Below are 21,895 nucleotides of genomic sequence, written 5' to 3' on the forward strand. Positions count from 1 at the left end.
AGACAAACACCCATAAGAGACCAACTGAAGTATTATATATACTATATGTACGATACTTTAGTACAAATTTAGGTTACGGCGCACAACCTTCAACAATGCGCAAAACCCATATTGTATATGGGAAAACTATAAATTGCTACGACATGATATAATAGGAAAATATTTCAAACAGGAAAATCAAAGATATATTTTTGAATACTGTGGATTTGTTATTGATGGGGTTGGGTTGCTGTTTCAGTGATTTTCTTTCATAATTAACCTATTTTTTTTTACAGTATGACATTATTACTGCTAATTGTCCAGCTGGTAGTTCTAGTCAACGGATTACAAAGCGATCAATTTGAGTTCAACAACATAGACGATGTAATAAAGCCAGAAAGCAGCCTTAACGTCGAACAGAGCTCTGATTCAACAGACATTATCATCAAACTTCAACCAGATGGCACTGAAGAAGATATCCAGGATATTCGTTCTAGATATCCTAAATTTAAACTGTCAAAACAGGTAAGGCCAACTGATAATGTGTTATTTAGAAGCTTAGATTGGATTTACAATGTACATAAAATAAAATGTATCTAATTTTCAAGCGTTGAATACCTTTTGCATGGTTTATCGTATGAAAATGTTGGCGGGATTCGTTGGTATAATGATAATGATATCAGTCACGGTTGTATTATTTATCAAACCATAACAGAAATCACATGTTTCAAGTATATTATATTTTATTATAAATAAAAGTTTACATATATAAGTTCATATTCGAAAACTAACTAAATACATTCTACAGGCATATACCAAATGAAGCAATAATGTTTAGAAATAGCTCATATGTTTAAAAAAAAATATGAATAAACATTGAATTTCCTTAACTAAAAGATAATTGCATGAATACTTTGTTATATTCAAGAACGTAATGTAATTGTTTTATAATCGTTTAATTTCATTTGAGGTGTCCTATAGGTCCATTGGGCCGGGTGTATAAATATTTTTCATACATTGTATTTGACGAGCTTAGGAAAAAAGATAAAGACATAGCTCGCCGAGTTTTTCTCCTGTTTTGTAGAGAGTACACATACTTGTTATACTATCCTTACCTGTACTAATACTGTAAAGTTATAATTTTCAATTTATTATTGAGCTTAAAAATTATGTTTTTTCCGTCCAAATCGTTGTTGATTGAAATCAATATGATTCAAACGTGGGCCGCAATAACGACCCAAAATTAGGACTATACCGTTCAGTATACGTATATTGGTTTAAGTCATCTACCACATAGGTACTTGGGAAAGCCCTCCCCCTTTAGAATTTTTTTATAGAGAGCTCTTTATATGATATGTATTAGTGACCGCTGTGTATAGAAAACTTGGAATTGATAGTATATAAAACATACAAGTTTTTTCTAGAATAGGTATCATGTTATACAAAAAAATGGAAAAATAATTTAATGATTAGAAATAAAAAATATAATGATTTTTTTTAAAAAGGGGGATGGCTAAAATAATATTGTCCTATGATCTGCCACCCTGTATTTGCATAGTGAAAAGGTCAATTGCAGAATAAAACAAAATTCTATAATTTTTTACTTTTTGCTACATATTCTCTATTCTTCATATTATAGCACCTCATTATTCATAATTTTTTGTGTCATTTTTTCTCTTAATTTTATATTATTTTGCCCATTATATACTCTGTTCTGTAACCCCCTGCCACACCCTAATATATACATACGAAGTTATAGACATACAATTTACCTATCAAATATTACAGTTTAAATTGTTCGGTGATACGTACTACAAGTTGTCATTGGACGAGTCCAAGGTTCCAAGTCAGTTAGATGATGGTACAGTTACTGTAGAACTGAAGGAGGATGACAATGATGTACTGCGCATGAAAAATGAAAAGAAGGTACTTAAACACATAAAACTTAGTTTTTTATTGCTACTATTAAATTTACTAACATCAACCGGTCTCTATTTTTGGACCGGGACTGCGTAGAATAGAGTCCTATTTTTAGTTCACCTGGCCCGCTTTTCTCATCACTTGGCGTCCGTCGTCCGTCGTCGTCGTCGTCGTCGTTAACATTTTACATTTTGAACTTCTTCTAGAGAACCACTTAATGGAATGAAACCAAACATGGCATGCATGTTCCTTATGAGGTGCTGACCAAGTGTTGTTACTTTGTAGCCGATCCATCATTCAAAATGGCCGCCAGCGGGGGGACTTAGTTTAACATAGGACCCTATGGGAAATGCATACAAATGCCTTCTTTTAGAGAACCACTGAATGGAATAAAACCAAACATTGCATACATGTTCCTTATGAGGTGCTGGCCAAGTGTTGTTACTTTGTTGCCAACTTTTATCTTTTTCTTATATGATTTAAAAAACCCAGGTAGAATCAGGTGAACGATACAGGCTCGTGAAGGCCTCTGGTTTTGTTTGCTACAGCCCGGTCCTTTTTTATTTTTATCACTAGTGCTCGTTATATTGATGCTACTGAACAAGTCTGCATGTACCTACAACAGAGAAGAACGTAACTTACAAAATAAGACATAGTACGTAGAATGAAAACAATCGCAGTCGCATGAACTAATAAATTGACCATGAGACATGGCGCATAGTCAATTTCATTCTGAAAAAATAAGAGAAAAAAACTGACTGTGGGTAGATAATCTATAAATGACAGAACGGTATATGATGCATAGGCAAACGAAGTCTAATATTCGTTTGAATCAAGCTTAATTCGTATTCAACTTGGTTAATGGTGTCCTTCATTTGGCTTTAATATTAATGAGCGACTGAAAAATAGATACAGCTAAAGTGAACGAACAACAGGTCGATATATTACAACAGGTCTATACAGCAGAAAAGTTGTCAGTTTGTGTTTATAATGATAATTGTTTTAAACTCATATTTCTGTTGTATTTTAGGTCGAGTTTCTTGAGATAGACAAGAAGGAACTTATTATGCTTTATGCTGACACATCAAATCCAGACCCTGAAATGACTGACATGTGGCATTTAGTACGTAATAAGTGTTTAAAAGGGTTTTGATATTTCTTAAATAGTCATTTCTTATCTGAAAGTCATGAATTACAATATACTGATGTGTGTTTTCTAGTTTTTATATAGATAAGACCGTTAGTTTTCCTGTTTGAATGGTTATACACTAGTCTAGTAATTTTTAGGGCCCTTTATAGCTTGCTGTTCGTTGTGAGCCAATGCTCTGTGTTGAAGCTAGGCTGTACCTTGACCTATAATTGTTTTTTTTATAAATTGTTACTTGGATTGAAAGTTGTCTCATTGGCTCTCATATCACATCTTCCTATCTATTTGAATAGTTTTATTCCAAATAGAGTCTAGAACCCGTTAATGATTATGATGATAAAAAAAATGTTTATCTTAAAGAAAAAAAAATGAAGGTCTTTCCATTTCAATTTTCTAAATTATTGATGAGAAGCTGCTTCCGGTTTACTCAAAGTTACTATCGTCGTCCAATCATAGGTTTATTCATACAAATTCAATAAATAGTTTAGCCTGTTAAGGTCACTTCGGTCTTATATAAAATTAACTGAAAGGTATATGTTTATGTATTTAAAAATATATATATATAGTTTTTAGGTACTTTTCCATGACATAAGTGCTAAAATTGCTACTTCCGGTTTACTCAAGGTCGTTTCCGGTTGATGATTTTCAAGGTCACATGTTAACCAACAGTTTGCAATAGACCCTAGGGCTTTCTCATGTACCAAGTTGGAGTAATATTCAATGCATTGACAAAACAGTGTTAAGAGAGATAACTCCTTAAAAGAAAAGTATTCGATTAAGTAGGACTTATTACAAAGGTTTAAAAACTGTTTGATAGCATATATCAAGATGGAGTATTGAATAATTTTAGGGACTATTTAGCATGTTTAGCTATTACTTCTATAATTCTGCCGTTGGATTGTTTTAGACCAAATGTATCATATGTTCATCACATTCAGGCAAACATTTTGCACTTGTTCCTCTATTTACATTTTTTTTAAAAGAGACAGAGGAGATCATAAAACAATAAAAAGTAAAAATTCGAATATTATATGGTTTCTATACATTTTTTTTTCTTCAAAAAAAGGGAGATAATTTGTTACTTCCGGTTTGAAAAAAATCATTTCCGATGTTATTTGATAGTTTGCCTGATACTGATTCCACAAAACATATGATTCAATATACTTTTACATAAATAAGAACCACAAATAGGTACTTTCGGTATACACAAGGTCAGTAGACCACTTTCGAGTTCATCTGTCACCAGAAAATAACTCGACAATTATGTGCGCTTTTATGACGTCATTTACCAGATAGAGGGGCTCGCCTGTATCCCTGCACTATTAACGTTCTTCAAGCGTCTTTAAGTTAGTGATTGTCTTTGTACAGGATAAACTAGAAGTAATGGTTGTTCTGTATGTACTTAATTACAATTCCCTAATGACAGCAGTGCTGATTGTCAATTTGAAATTCAATTTGCCGAATAAGTTGTACAATTAGGAGATAACTGTATTGTATTTTAAGCTCCGACGGCATCAATTGAGGATTTGATGGTCGCAAATTAAGTTTACTGGCGACGCGTTAGCGGAGACAGTAAACGGGTATTTGCGACCATCAAATCCCCAATTGATGCCGTCGGAGCTTAAAATACACTATTGTTGTCTCCACTCTAATGAAACTGACAAAAAACAACGTTAAAACATGTATTTAAAATCTGTCATATGCCGTCTGCGCTTGCGCGTACGTCCCATAGCATCAATTGTCAATTGATGCCATGTAAATAAGTGACGTTATCCAATCAAAATGAACGTTACAAGCGTTGTTGCATTAGAATATAGAATTATAGTTTTCCAACCACTCGCTCAACATTAGAATGGAAGTGACGATGCCCCTAAACGCACAAATGACGTTCACTAAAACCATTTTTTTTTGACGGAAATGCATCGAAATCGAAAGATGACTATTCCGTTGGCCATTCCATGGTCAAATGGCTCGCAATCTAAATAAACGCAGAAAGTCCCATGCCGTTAATATATGACATATAAGGAAAAAGCAAAGGTAAACAATCTAGAACGTAAAATATACCGTCCTATGACCTTGAGCTCAATTTTTAAGGTCATAAACGAAGGACTTCAAATCAAAATACTATAGGTCTTTATTCTATATTTTTAGTGGGTTATATCACTATATGCGTAATTTTAAATATGAGAGTTGAGAAAACTTCAACAATTTAATGTTAGCGTACCCTTGCAACCAAAATGTATGTGTTACGACATGTTCCAACTATTAATTAAGTAAAGATATGTTGTCGATCCCTAATACGGTTTTTAAAAGGGAGTTTAAATGAGCCAAAATCAAAATTTTAAATATGACCTTGACCTCTGACCTTGACCTTATTCTTTTTAAAAAATTGTACCAAAGACCTCAATTCAAAAGCCCATAGGTCTCTATCACGTATGGTTTACAAGTTTGAAATGCAAATCATTCATATCTAATTTATATGGGGAAATAACTCGTATATAGAGTGTTCGTATTGCTTCGGTCAAAATGGACAAATTTTGCGAGGATATAACGAGTAATTTAGAAAAATAAATTTGTCTATTTCTTTAACGGTTAGTGAGGAGATACACTCATAAGAAAAAACAGTGTTTGTGGAGATAGCTCTTACGAAGAAAAGTATACGGTTAAGCAGGGTTAGTCTGGCTAAACAAAAGTGACACGCAAGAAATAAAAGTTGCGGAAGAAGAAAAAATAATAATAAGAAGAACCAATACAATAGGTCTTTCCACAGAAAAGTGATTGCTGTACTACACAGTTAATTTTATTTATTTTACAGAGCAGTGTGATGAAATACCCACATCACATCGAAGAAGCTTGGGCCTTAGGTTACACAGGTAAAGGTATCACAGTTGGTGTAGTAGACTCGTTAATTCAAACAGACCATATCGATCTGACAAATATAGTGAGTTAATTTGTTACTAAGCAACAGTTAGAATTGTCTTAAGATAGTTACTTATCTTACGTATATGGTGAGTTAGCTCGTTACCAAGCAACAGTTAGATTTGTCTTTAGATACATGCCGACCTCACTTATATGGTGAGATAGTTCGTTACCAAGCAACAGTTAGATTTGTCTTTAGATACATGCCGACCTCACTTATATGGTGAGATAGTTCGTTACCAAGCAACAGTAAGATTTGTCTTAAGATATATGCCGATCCTACTTATATGGCGAGTTAATTCGTTACTAAGCAACAGTAAGATTTGTCTTTAGATACATGCCGACCTTACTTATATGGTGAGATAGTTCGTTACCAAGCAACAGTTAGATTTGTCTTTAGATACATGCCGACCTCACTTATATGGTGAGATAGTTCGTTACCAAGCAACAGTAAGATTTGTCTTAAGATATATGCCGATCCTACTTATATGGCGAGTTAATTCGTTACTAAGCAACAGTAAGATTTGTCTTTAGATACATGCCGACCTTACTTATATGGTGAGATAGTTCGTTACCAAGCAACAGTTAGATTTGTCTTAATATATATGCCGCTCCTACTTATATGGCGAGTTAATTCGTTACTAAGCAACAGTAAGATTTGTCTCAAGGTATTTCCGATCTGACAAATATGGCTAGTAAGTTCGTTACCAAGCAACAGTTAGACTTGTCTCAAGATAATTCAGATCTGATAAATATTGTGAGTTAGTTCGTTACCAAGCAACTTGAGATTTTTCTAAAGATGCATACCGATCTAACTAACATTGCGAGTTAATTTCTTAAACTAGCAAGCAACAGTTATATGTCAAAGGTCTTTATATACTAGTACATACTGAACCTACTAATATGGCGAGTTAATTCCTTAGTCTTCCACGCAACAGTTAGATTTGTTGTTAGGTACATAGTTTGTTGGTTTTTTTTAATTTTACGTTTCGCGCATGCAAGATACGTCACACTTCATTATATATGGCTTTTTGATCATAATTGAAAATTTACGAATGAAAGAAATAAAACGTATGGTAATATGCAAACACTTTAGAAATTAGAAAGTATAAAAAGGCTCAACTGAGCTAGAAGTTAGAATATTTTGTTATAAAACAGTAGTGCCCTTTTTACAATGTCTAATTATAACCTGTATTCTTATCGTAATCATATCATATCATATCATATCATATCATATCATATATTTTATTGTCTTGTCTTGTCTTGTCTTATCTTCTTTTGTCTTGTTTTATCTTGTTTTATCTTGTTTTATCTTATCGTATCTCTTTTTATCATTTCTTATCTTGGTCTACTAGTATCATATCATATCTGCTAGCAGTTGTTTCTTGCCTTTTTTTAACAATAAAAGTATTTTGTAGGATGCATCAAGTTCATATGATTATTACAACGATGACAACGACCCGAACCCAACAGATTCAACCATGATGTAAGATGATAAATACATATCAGGACTAAACCTTTTCAACCAAAAAAAGGCTAAGTTTAACCAGTAATAAAAATACCTCTTTTGGTTAAGGTTCATGGCTTTACTGCTTTGATGATAAATGATAATTTAAAGAAAAGCATACACATAAAATAAGAAATTATATAGACTCCCATCGGCACTCTCATTTTAGGGGAAATTTTGAAAAAAAGATGACGGTACTAATGAGCATTCAAAAAAGAAAAAAAAAAGAAGAAAAAAAGTCAAACATGTCAAATGACTCCATTAGTAATATGATAAGAACATACAACTCCATGGGCACTACAACCAGGACAAACAACGGAACCAAAGGTCTATAAAACAAAACCAAAGGTCTACAAAACAAAATCAAAGGTCAACAAAACACTACATAGAAAACTAGAGCTTGAACAACAGGATCTCTTGTGCTTTTGAACTGTGACGCTGCTTCACATCTAACACAAGTTGTTCGTGTTATTTATAAAAATTCGATTCTTCATCACAAGATGTTTCGTTTGGGTAGCATAATTCAATGATATTTTGTATTTTTTCAGTCACGGAACAGCGATTTCTGGTGTTATAGGTGCAACAAAGGGGAATGACTATTGTGCTGTTGGTGTTGCATATAATGCAACACTAGTAGGTAAGATAAGCTGAGATTTGTTTTAACTATCACCAATTTATTTTACATTTCATAATACTAGTTGTTAGTACTTAGTAAAAATTAAAATACTTTCGACCTGAAAGACATTTAACATTTTTCATTAAACGTTTTAAAAATAACTATCCATCAGTATAGTATCTAAAATATATTTTAACATATACCGTTGTTATCAAACCTATGAAGGTAGACGTACGTATTTTTTTACAACAACCGAAAATTGTACAACAGCAACATATGGTATAATTTAGTTATACAATGGTTTAGTTTTAGCAACTGTGCTATTTAAAATTTACCTTGGCCACACATATATACTAAAGTTTTATGTTTTAACAACCCTTTAAATTCTTTTTGGAATATCTATTTGGCCCTGAAAACCGTTTGTTCATCAAAACCTGTGTTTTAACTCATCATCGACTTTTATCTTCTAAATCAGCGTTGGCAAGATTCAGTTTAATAGCTGCTCTACAAGGTTCTGGTCAATTGTCAACTTTCGACATATTTTCTGTCTTTCCTTCCCTCTATACAGACATTTATTCAAATAGAAAACTCTCTAAAATCAGTTTTTCTCACATTTATTTAATACTCATTTATCAGAATTATAGTCTTAAAGAAATCACTGTGTATACTCTAAGTTTTTCTTTACTATACATTTTATACCCCCTCCCCTGTTTCAATTTTTTAACGAATTTGAAAACAAGACTTTAATTATTGCCAGCTTACACTATTTGCATATCTTCTGATAAATAATGCCTACAACCTGTTAAAAACTGTTTTGATAACATATTGAAAGCATATCAGAATATTATAAATGTAATGTTTAGCAGTCAATCATTACAACATTCAAGATTATATAAAGTATCCAATCCAGCATCTGTCTCCAGTCCACATCTTACGCTATGCCTTTTTGTCAATTAAAGAACACATTTTCTGCCTCAAATGGTCAATTTAGAATTCTGTTCACAACAGTATCATCTGTAACCATACAGTTGTATATCTGACAATTTAGCTACTATATATACTAGAAGTGTTTAAACAAAGCCATATGTGCAATAGTTGTATGTATGCAGATACCAGTCTGAGATATACATTAAATTAAAATGTTGTAGAGATGACTGCTAACATCTGAATTTTGCATAACTTCCAAGCATAGTTATTGTTTTCTATATCAAGAACTTTAAAATCATAGATTCATAGCATTTACAAGTTAAAATATTTGTTTTATGACCCAGAGGGGTAGGCAATTTTCTATGTTTTTTTGCCCCTGGGGTCCCTGGGGTCCTAAATCATTCTGCTGTTTCTAGAAATTTGGTACATATTCAAGATAGAACACACTATTGCAAGTTTTCTTGAGATATTTTTGCTTTTCTAGCTTGTATTTATTATGCCGTGGTGACAAAACAAGCAAATTTAGGTGTTGCGGCTTAATTTTGGATTTTTGAAAGGACACAAATACTGTGGATTCATTTATTTTCGTGGGTATCAATTTTCGTGGACTGCTGAAAACTTGCATATTCGTGGATATTTAATTTCATGGTTTGCCAATCTCTGTATACAAAGCCTAGTGAAAATATGATATTCGTTGAACATTTGAATTCGTGGTTCCCTTGTACCCACGAAAACCACGAAAATTGGTATCCAACGAATAATAATGAATCTACAGTACTCCATAAATAATATTCAGGACGGATCTATGAGTTTCAATGACTGTGAAGAGTAAATATAAGCACTTTTTAACAATTTAACTTACAAATATGCAAATATTATGAGTTTACTTTGTATCCAGGACTTTTAAGTAAACTATGCATACTGTAAACTGTGAATTTATGCTGAGTTATCATATCTTAGGCCCAGGATTCTATCAATCTTCATTAAATATTTATAAAACTTCATAATTGAGTTAATGTCTTTAAAATCTGTGAAATAATGCAATTTTTTTTAAATTCTGAATGTTCCCCTTTTTCACCCTATAGGTTATCACGACTAATGTTACATTATAACTGGGGGATAGGGTGTGTGGAGATGTTTGTTTTGTATTAGTTTGATATATTTTGAAATTTACGTATATTTTTTCAGCTATTGGATTACTAGGCGCGATTGGGACGAATTTTTTAACAGATTCGCAACAAGCCATGGCAATATCTCATATGTCCGATACAATTGCTGTTTACTGTAATAGCTATGGTCCAACTGGATCGTTTGGTTCCTCCTCACTAGAACCATTACTCATGGCAGCATTTGAAAATAACGCAAAATATGTAAGTTTACGCATACTTTTATTGCACATGTTTAAATAACTCTGAAAATTACCATAAAAAATAGAGTTCAGAAAACGCAAATATTACAGGAATCGTTGTAAAGTTTGTAATTTTCTTTATTATCGTACTTTCAATTGATAAAGTATGTATGGAGTATGACATTTTAAAATAAGGGTAATAGTTGACCTATTGACACAAGCAGAGGTCAGAAAGGACAGGAAAGGAACATTGAAGAACCAAACAAGACAATCAATATAAAAAACAATAAGGAAACATATTATTTGATCCAAATATTCAAGATCGTTCGACAATATCTGCCATGGTCAAACATATGATAACATCATTAAGACCAACTTGACATTGGTTGTACATGAAGTACTGTGTATTGCCCATTCCTTCCGATCTAAAATCAACGGTGATTGTAACTGCGTAAAAATTGAAATAGAAATGAATAATGCATTTTCTTAGAAATCGTTTATTTAGATTGCCAATTTTATAAATGCAAATATGTATTTAAGTGGTATTTTTTGTATTTTGATTATTTTGTTAATGGTTTGGATTGTAAGATTAGGATTACTATAAGGCGCCTTTCGTCTTAGCTGCACCCAAACTTATTACATTACTTAAAAAGATCGAATAACAAATTAAATAATAACATTTTAATTATAATACTGAAAACTTAATTCATATAAAAACTTAAAACGATGAAGGTCGGAAGAAAGAATGGGATATTAATAAATATACTAGATTTAAGTGATAGAACTTTATGTTTGGTTTCATCTGCCGTGAATTTTTGTGTAATTTTTTTTTTTTTTAATTGATAGGAAAAACTTGAATATACATTTACAGTAAAACATGTACTCTCTGATTATTTCTTTCTTATTCCAGGGAAGACAAGGAAAAGGTAACATATATGTTTTTGCAGCCGGAAATGGGGGGTCGATTGCAACACCGAATACAAAGTCCCATCATACAACTATCTATACTATCGCTATACAAAGCGTTGGTTACGACTCTGTTGTTCGGTACGGAGAAATAGGATCCTCGATATTGGCCAGTGCTTATGGAGGAAGCGCTTTTGACAGATCATTCGTAAATATAAATAGTACAGCACTAGTTTACCTTCTATATTTCAATAAAAAATAATATAAACTTGTAAAAACATCTTGACAATGCTACGGTAGTTGGTTGAGTGTTTCTCCACAGTCAGAATAAGCACCAAGTTTTATTTACTCATCATAATTATGTTTGTTGTGATACATTCTAAAGATAAATTAAAGAACCTTTTTTAATGCTCATTAACCATCGTCAGTAGTTTTATTAGAATTTCAATTGGAGCAGGGCGGTCATTCGTGTCTGTAACGAACTGACAATGTCATGGCAAAAAAAAAAAACAAAAAAAAACGTTTAAGACAAACAAACAGCAGTATACACGAGACAACATAGAAACTAAAGACTGAGCAACAAACACCTAGAGTGATCTCAAATATATCACTCCACGTATTTAATCTGCTCTAGTAAGGTGTCAAACGCTACATAACTGAATATTTTAATGTTATTGAGAAGTTACCTCCGTAACTGTAAATTGCTAATCTATTTTAAAACTTATTAATCATCTCTTTTTTTCAAAAGAAAAAAAAAACATGATGGAATATATGTTAACCAGAACACGACTGGTGCAGTGACCGGTAAACGGCTTCTGAGCCTGATGTTCATTAATTAACTTACATCAGAATTCAAACTCAGTCAGATATGTCACGGTCAATAATATGTTACCATTGGTACATTTACAGATCAGATGATCATACACATTTAAATCTCGCCGAATAATGTAAAAATTACGGTTAAAACTATTATGCAATGATATGAATTTTCAACATTTACAGACGTCAACTTCAACCAATTCTGGTTGTATAGATGGTTTACGAGGCACCTCTCTTTCCGCTCCACTTGCAGTAGGAATTATCGCACTTGCATTAGAGGCAAAGTAAGTTTCATCCTCGTTTCCAATCTCAATTCTCATTCTCAATTGTATTCATTTAAGTCTACGAAATACCGAAGGAATAACAAGACAATTTAAAAATGTATATATGACAAGGATCACGTGACAGGGATCACGTGATAAGAATCACGTTACAAGGATGGTGCTCTGTTATTAATGATTGTACAATTTTCATACTGGGATCCGCACATCTGCGTAAAATATGTAACCAGAATCATTAAATTCATAGTAGTTTCACAAATATCTCATTTTGTTAAAGTTTATTTATTTCTTCTTCAAGAAAAGGGAGATGAAAACTTAGTCCCTATTCAATTGTCTCTCTGCCGAGTTTGCGTTTATTATTGGACGGGTGTGACGAAGTTTAAATAAAGGCACTAGTAGTATACCGATGTTCAGAATTCATAAATCGATAGAGAAAAAAAAAGTACGGGTTACAAATAAAACTGAGGGAAACGTATCAAATATAAGAGTATTACGACATAACAGAGACACAACACCGAAACGGAACACACACAGAAACGACCTATAATGTAACAATGGTCATTTTCCTGACTTGGCACAGGGCATTTTATGAAAAAAATTGTGGTTTGAACCTGGTTTTGTGGCATGCCAAACCTCCCGCTTTAATGGCAGTGTTAATTATAACATTAAAATGACAACATTACACGACAGGGTTACAATAAATAATAAGACCAAAAGTTCCAAAAAGTTGTGAGGACAGGGTTATCCGCCCTTAAAAACTGTTTTAAGAATGTGATGTTTCTGGAAAAGGGGGAACCTAATTTTGGTAATCAACTTGTCCTACAGTTTTCATCCTAAATCCTTGACATTTCAATAAGATTGTGCACCTACTATGAAAAAATAGTTTAAGGATTACTTTTGTACTTTGCAATTACAAATGTACACATTGCATGATCAGCAAAATTTACAAAAGAGATATTCGTTTTCTGTCTTCATTTCCCTCAACATTTTTAACCCATATCCATGACACTTCATCGAAAGATTTCACATGTTTCAGTTTTAAAACCTGGTTTTAAGAATTGTTGATGAACATTTCCAAACTGAGGAGTTAATTTCTATTTTTTTCAGTAAAATTAAAAATAAATGATTAGATTTTAGTGAATAGAATTTCGAAAAAGATTTCTAACCGGTTGCTTTCAACTTATCACACAGATTGCAAGTTTTCTGAAGTTGTGCAACCTTTTATGGTATTATTTCAGGTGGTGCTTTTTTTCTACACTTCAGTTTTCTAGACTTCAGAAATTCAAAAGAATTTTCAAGTCCATATTTTGAAACCTCATTTTGAAAAAAGTTCTCGTAAATCATGTGTGAATATACACATGCATATAAAAACAAAGTGTCAGGATTACGCATGGAAACAAAGATAGACTAGTTGTTGCAACAAGGATAAGGTTTCCTATTATATATAGAAAAGAAGTAGATATGATAAAATATGCCAGGGTAACCGCTATTTACTAGAGACCAAAGACATTGATATAAGCAACCATAAGTCATCCTATAGACTTGAAAAATGAGGAAATCCCATTTCGTATGACAAGCTATTGCAAGTCTCGAAATGATTCAAAGAATTCAACGAAACGGCCTGATTTAGGTATGAAACATTAAACTAGAAACAAATGTAATATACAACACGATAGCACTGACTTGAATTACCTTATCCGTATTTAGTCCTTTTTATACATCAACACCAGCTATGACAATTTCTACTGTACTTCCATCGATCAGTTCATTTAAAAGGTAACAATTTAATAGTTTCCAATCATATTGGTAAGACACAGGTATTATAAGCAAACATTTTTCCACTTTCTAGCAACGACCTTACGTGGAGAGATGTTCAGCATTTAATAGTAAGGACTTCCAAACCATACGGGTTCAGGGATCGCTTTGATATTGAGAACAAATGGCAACGTAATGGAGCAGGCTTTAGAGGTTGGTAGCTTTTATGGCATCTTTGTTCTCTTTTTTATGGTAAACTCATTTCATCGGTAACACTATTACATTTTAATTCGGTCAAATATTATGGTATAATCAGTCAAATGTATTTTCAATCAAATGTAATGGTATTATCAGTCAAATGTTATGGTACAATCAGTCAAATGTTATGGTACAATCAGTCGAATGTAATGGTAACATCAGTCGAATGTAATGGTAAAATCAATCAAATGTAATGTTTCGCCTATACAAGACAGATCAGTGACGCTCCAATCAGAACAGTCGAATTTTAAAGTACGAATTTGAGGGGGTGTTCTTCGATACCGACACATAGTCGTCTCGGGTGTGTTCCATCGTTCTTTGGTATTACTGAAAATACATAAATTCCGATTATCAAATTTTCTGCATGTTGAAACTTGTTAGATTTAAGTCACAATGTGAAGTATTTTGTCGATTGCGAACGGCGTACTGGTTCAAACAGGTCTCGTATTTTTGTCTTATACATACATTAGGTCACGCTTGGTTTTTTTCGTTTGGGTCTGCATCATGTTTATGTTCCAGACCATATGAGTATTTGGACCGTATGCGTACGGTCCGGACCGTATACGTATACGAGTACGGTCCGACCATACGCGTACGATCGAACCGTAAGAGTATACGAGTACGGTCCGGTACGAGCTGACCATACATGTTATTTTATCATATGGGTACATGTAATTGATTAATTTGAAACAAGCATGTATCACAATATTCATTTTACTAGTGATTTTTAGTTTTACAAATTGTTATTAACAATTTATTACAATTAGATAAAATGAACAAACGAACAATTGGAATTAAGTATTTGTTTAATTGTTAATCTGAATCCTATTTTGGTACTATCGCCCAAGGTGACACAATTCAAGTAACGTAATATTTTTTTACATTTTTATGTATGCATTTCATGCATGTTCCTTTGCATTTGCATTTTGTGGTAAAGTTGCTAAATATTCCAAAACACTTGACCTTCCACATGATATTTACTTCCGATATCTTCAATTTCAGTGATCATAATTCAATTGATGTACTACTGATTGAAATGCAAGATACATGAGATTAACAGATTTAATTAGCGTGAATTTAAAGAAAAAAAAAGATATAAAGTTTTTGTTTCAATTACAATTGAACTTTTTTTATATTAATTTGATAGTTAAGTTATGTTGATCTGCTATATGCATTTGTATCTAATAAACCTGACCATCTTTTTTAATATTAGCCAGAACGTACACGTAAATGTACGGTCCGACCGTATGAGCATTTTGAAAATGTACGCATACGGTCCAGACCGAACGCGTACGGTCCAAATACTCATACGGTCTGGAACATTTATAGATGGGGTATGCTCAGAGTTGAAGGTCGTACTGTAACCTGGAGTTTATAACCTTTTCGTTTTCTCTGGTGGATAGTAATCTTATTTGTAATCATACCCCATATTCATGTTGTTTTCTTTATACTGTGCCTATCAGCAATTTTTTAAAATCAATATGATGATAAGCGGATAATCGAGATATCGGCTTGTATTTATGTGTTTTTCAAAAGAGAAGCATTTTTTCATTTGTTTAACTAGCAAACCTGACTAAGTTCTTATCAAAGTTATAAAAAATCTGAGGTATATTTGATAAACCCTTGCGGCTGTTTTGGCCCTCAATTGCTCTTCAAATTCGTACTTTATTTGACTTCATTTTCGTTTGTTTAATTAAAGGGTCACGGATGAGTCTTATATAGACGAAACGCACGTCTGGTGTACACAATTTGAATCCTGGTATATATGATGAATTTATTTATTGCGTGTAAGTTGTGGTTAGCTTATTTGACGTCATATAGAAATATAACAAGAGCTGAGCAGAGGTAAACCAGGTTTAACCCACAGTTTTCTTCGGAAAATGACTATGCCAAGTCAGGAATATTGCCATTCGGCAATCCTCGGTAGAATCCGCTACTCTCCTTCTATGAGGGGACGGAATCGGCCAAGTTGAGACGAATGGAATATTGCAATTACTTTTTACTTGTTCTGTTGATTGATAGCATTTGATTTTGTCAGATTCTGAACTTTTCTCGCTGTTTATGTAGCAAGGGTAACGTCAACAAGAGGGACGAAAGATACCAAAGGGACAGTCAAACTCATAATTCTAAAACAAACTGACAGCGCCATGGCTAAAAATGAAAAAGACAAAAAGACAAACAATACTATACATGACATAACATAGAAAACTAAAGAATAAACCCACCAAAAACTAGGGGTGATCTCAGGTGCTCCGGGAGGGTAAGCAGATCCTGCTCCACATGTGGGAATATGAGATCAATTTCATATGGTAATTATTATACTTAATCTTTTAAATTAGTTCATCATAAAATGGGATTCGGTTTGATGAATGCTAAGGCTATGGTTAAAAAGGCAATAAAGTGGAAAACTGTTCCGGAGCAACTGACTTGGCAATCGAAAGTTAGCAGCCCAAACATGTAAGTAAAATTAAACATTAGGACTTAGCGACATGAGATAACTATAATGTTCTCACTTCTATTTTTCTTATAGTTGTAAATTGAATATTAAGATGTTAGTTATATTCCCGTTATGTTTTTGCTCAGATTTTGGAAGTATTGTAAAATTCAAATTTGTAGACTTACAGAACAACTCGAGGTGCACTTTTATTATTATATAGACAAACCCTGAAATAACACATATATACAGTCCGCCAAAAGTTAAGCACCACCTGTTTTTGTTGCACAGATTTTCTTTCAAATTCAAAAAATCAATCATTCCACGAAAAAAATAAAACAATCATATAGCAATTTTGCTAAAGTTTACCATAAACAAACCAGAAATGTAATTTTAGTCACTTATGAAGGTTCTATGCATGTAGGTTTTTCGATTATAGAAATAGTGTAAATTACTGAATTCAGAAACAGAATTTAAGTTTCACTTTGATTTCATTTTTTTACAAAAAATAATCACCCAATATTATTAAAACTGTCTTCACATAAGCTTTGGTATGTTTGGCAATTTCAATGACAACATTTGAGTCAATAGCATGCATAACAACCTCACTTCCGGTAGAGTTTCAAAACACGACATTTCATTCTCGGTATAAGCCTTCAAGCTTTAGTTTAGGAAATCTGTTGCATTAAACAACAAATACCACTTTTAAATCGACAAAATATTGTGAAGGTGGATCTCTGTGATTGAGATTTCCGCCAATGGCATCTCAGACATGTTTGATAGAGTTTATGTATGGGGACATGGAAGGCTAAAACATAGTGAAAATGGCTTGTTGCTCTTTGGACTCGGTTAAAATCCTTGCTCTGTGTGTTCTAGCGTTGTCGTCCATGTACAAGAGTCTTGGCAATGTAGACGCAGGTGGGGACTATTAAAATGAGGGACTACAATGTTTTAAGGCTCCAAATCTCTGTTTGTCAGTCCGTTTATGCTACCCTGCAGGACATGCACACCCAGCTTATAACGTTATAAGAAGCAACCCCGTACTGGAACACCACCAGCACTGAATGCAGTCCTTGTGCAAACATTGTTTTTGGTCATAGACCGTTTTGTTTTCCCTCGAAATTCGTATTTTGGCGTCTACTGGCAGTAAAAGAAACTGACTACCATCTGAACAATGAGTGTTTTGTCAGCTTCTTATGTTCAAGCATAGATAGTCATTATCCCATTAAAACCTGACGGTGGAGTACTTTCCTGTAAGTACAGGTCTCTATACACCAAGACTTGCTCTTCAGTTGCTTCTGAGAAGTCGACTGACCAATGTACGAACACTTACACGACCACCTGGAGAAACTGTGTATTTGTAAACGCACAGATGACATTTGATAAGAGGTTGATTGACTGCTTTATCGGAGTTCAATCTTTTTGGTCGTAATTGATTTTCTTAGTGTATGTTGAAGGTAATTCATAACACCAAACATTAATATTTTTTTCGCAATAGTTCATAATTAAAAAATATTTCCAGTTATATTTCGGTGGTGCTTAACTTTTGGCGGACTGTATAGATAGATATAGAACATACCTAACGGAATGTCCTAAGTTCTATTGGACATAGACTTTTGATTTTACAATTGTGTAATACTTTATTTGCTAAGAATTACTCATTCATTTAGTATATATCATGCAAACATTTTCAGCATATGGTTCATATAGATAATTTTGATTACAATTTGGAAGGCTACACATATCTGATAAATAAATAAGATAAAGTGCAATCTTGCTAAACCGAATCCTGCATAAACCGAAAACCTGTATAAACCACATATGCTCTTAAGTACAGTCATACATGTAACAGTCAAATTGTAAGCGTTGTAAACTTAACAAAAACCGAACATCGGCCAAACCGAAAACATTTCTTAGTCCCGAAGAGGTTCAGTTAATCCAAGTTTCACTGTACAAAATTATAACTCATTTGGTCTCTGTAAAAGCAAAACTATAATGCCACGAGAAGTGTGGGGATAGAAAAGTTAAGTTCTGAAGGAACAGATAGTAGAACACAAAAATTGTGTGCTTTACACACATGTAGTTGTATTCAGAGATAGATCATTGCAACTGGAAATTTAATATCTTTATTTTTATCAATAGTGGACATAAAAATAATATAGAAGTCACGTGACGATTTAGGAACACAACTCTTTAAAATCACTGGTATGTTCATTTGTGCTTTTTCATGATAATACAAATATAGTCCTACTTTACACATAAAATATATATTTTGGAATTAAATATAAGTAATGCATCAACGGAAATTATGAAACTAAATATTACAGACATTGATACACTTATTAATTCAACTATTGAAAAGTATAATGACCCATGAACATTTATTTTCGAATTATTTAACTCTATTTGTAGTTCTTTAGAGGAAATATCAAAAGCCAAAAGCAAAATTTACGTTTCCCGTGACGATTGTCCAATCCGACATTTAGAACATGTAATGGCTACAGTGAGTTTTAATTACTCATGCTGTAGAGGAGCAGTTGAGGTATACCTGGTGTCGCCCAGTCGGACCAAAGTAGTTCTGCTTCCTAAACGATACAACGACTTACGCTTCACATTAACTCAATCAGGCATCTTTACTTGGACTTACAAAGTTGTTCATTTATGGGGAGAAAATCCTTTAGGAAAATGGAAAGTTTTACTAAAATTAAACAGCATGATAGCTAGAGGTAAGCATCATTCAATTATTAAATTACAGTAACAGTAGTATACCGATGTTCAAAACTTATAAATCGATTCTTATTACGCCGGAAACAAAGGGTTAAATAAAAAAAATCAAGTAAAATTAAGCTGTCAATATATCAACATTTTGTATCTTTGTTAACAGTCAATAAGCCATCATTTCAAGATTATTTCAATGAGGTAAAATTAAAATAAGGGATCCTTTCTATTGCAATCTGAAATTTTGACAAAAAATGCTCTTTTTATTTTTGTATTTGTTTATTCATCAGCTTGAAATGCATGTCCATCTGATATCGTTGATTAATTGGGTTTCTAACCTTTATATTTTGAATCACGATATGTGTCTTTCTAAGATCAATAACTGCTTTTGTGTTTGATGTGTAATGTATTCCTGTCACGCAATGTTGTAATTTTAACGGTATTTGTAACATTACCATATAAGTGGTAGGTTTATTTAGCTATAAGATTATTTTCAACCCACTATCTTTGTGTGTACCAGGTCAGGATAATGACAGTTGTTATCAAATAGTCCGTTGTTTCTATGTTTGTTGGTGGTTGTCTTTGTTGCAGTTTAGTATTTATGTGGTTCCGATGTTTTCCTCTTATAGTTGATGTGTTTCCTTCGATTTATGTTGGTGAACCGGATTTGTTTTCGCTTAATCGATTTATGACTATTGAACAGCAGTATACTACTGTTGCCTTAACTAGTCAAATAGCTCTTCACTTGTTAAGGCCTTATACACCATTCGCTTTTTGGAATACTTTGAGTCTTCTCAAAGATTCAATGATTTATCATTTCAAGACCATGTTCAAAAAGGTATATTAGTAAATATATGAAATAAGAATCATTTCCTTTGCAATCGAACATATCGGCAAGAAGCGTTTTGTTTTATTATTTAAGTAAATTATCCTCCATTGTAGCATGTTTAGTTAGTTGTTTGTCTATTACTATTTTCCCTGTCATCGACGGTTGTTTTCTTTCTTTCTGTCGAAGCATAGCCTTTTACCCATTTTCAGCTACGGTATGGTCTGTTTTGTTCCTTCCAGCCACGGTAAAACTGTAGAGTTTTCCTTTGAAGAACGGCATAGTCTGTCATTTTCTTTTCAACCCCGGTAGAGTCTGTCTATTTCAAAACAATTCAAAAGGCAATATAAAGAATAAGGAGATGAAGTAAAATTGCCAATGAGACAACTGTCTACCAAAGTTCAGATGAAGTGGTTGAAGCAATTATATGTTACCGTACAGCTTCCAACAACGAGAAAACCCCTACCGTGTAGTCGGCTATATAAAACCCATTTGAATTGTTAATATATAACAATTCAAATGAGAAAACTAACGGCCAAATTTATAACAAAACAATTTACGTAAAACAAATATTACCGACATGAACAAACGACAACCACTTAACTCCAGTCTCCAGACTCGGGACATGTATGTAGGCGCTCAATTCTTTCCTTATAACCTGGAACAGTGGTAAAACAGCACAATATTTTGCATGTATCTAAGCAAGTTTATTAAAACACACACTGTAAACAAGTGAAAAATTCCTAACCTGGCACAACCATTTAAAACAAACGGTATGGTAAACCTGGTTTCACAGCTACTTTAAGCTAATAACTAGTATTTCCATTGGCTGTGGATGAAATTTTATACCAATTATTCATTAGATTCAGAAAATAGTGGTTTTTAATTTGTACGATCGGTCACAGCATCAATAACCACACATCTTTCCACAGAATGGAGCACTTTGTCGTCTTTGGAAGTACCATAATATATTATATATATACAGCCATATTTAAAATGATTTCATTCATTAATTAACTTATAAGAATATAAATCCTGTCTATTTCAGCGGAACTTAAGGAGTGGTACCTTACTTTCTATGGAACATCGTCAAATCCAAGGAGGGGATAACAACCTGTCTATCATGTTCGCATGTCTGAGTCTTTTTTAAATGTACGTTATAAAAAAATACACGTTTAGGAATAATCAATGCTTCAATATCATTGGTGAAAGTTTGATGCATAATGGACAGTTATAAACATTTAAAAACTTTAAATGAATTAAATTCGAACTATGGGTTATACATATATAAATGGGACAACTCATGATTTATTTTCATTTAATGTTTTATACGTTACCTACAAAAGTCGACATTTGTAAGTATATATATGTATAAGTAGTCAGCCCGGTGTTTGATGGTTTCGATGTACAATCAAGTGTGCCCTGCAAAATATAAAACTAAAGATTGGACAATAATAAATTCCACAAAAAATCATGTGTGGACTTTTTAGTTCTAAAAGCGTTAGAATTTCCTGCTCCAAATGTGGCACCCGTCG

At 33.0% G+C, this 21,895-nt stretch overlaps 1 protein-coding gene across 1 annotated transcript; it reads left to right on the forward strand.

Annotated features, from left to right (window-relative positions):
- Positions 1-276: 276 nt before the first annotated feature.
- LOC134726410 (furin-like protease kpc-1) lies at positions 277-21,470 on the forward strand. The gene is made up of 13 exons (XM_063590813.1): positions 277-504; positions 1,768-1,905; positions 2,930-3,022; positions 5,862-5,987; positions 7,384-7,451; positions 8,021-8,109; positions 10,204-10,385; positions 11,274-11,477; positions 12,272-12,372; positions 14,219-14,337; positions 16,722-16,839; positions 19,229-19,542; positions 21,409-21,470. The coding sequence occupies exons 1-13, from the start codon at positions 277-279 to the stop codon at positions 21,468-21,470; spliced, it is 1,842 nt and encodes a 613-aa protein (XP_063446883.1).
- Positions 21,471-21,895: the final 425 nt, after the last annotated feature.

This window comes from Mytilus trossulus, chromosome 7 (assembly GCF_036588685.1).
Source record: "Mytilus trossulus isolate FHL-02 chromosome 7, PNRI_Mtr1.1.1.hap1, whole genome shotgun sequence".
Taxonomy (NCBI): Eukaryota; Metazoa; Mollusca; class Bivalvia; order Mytilida; family Mytilidae; genus Mytilus; species Mytilus trossulus.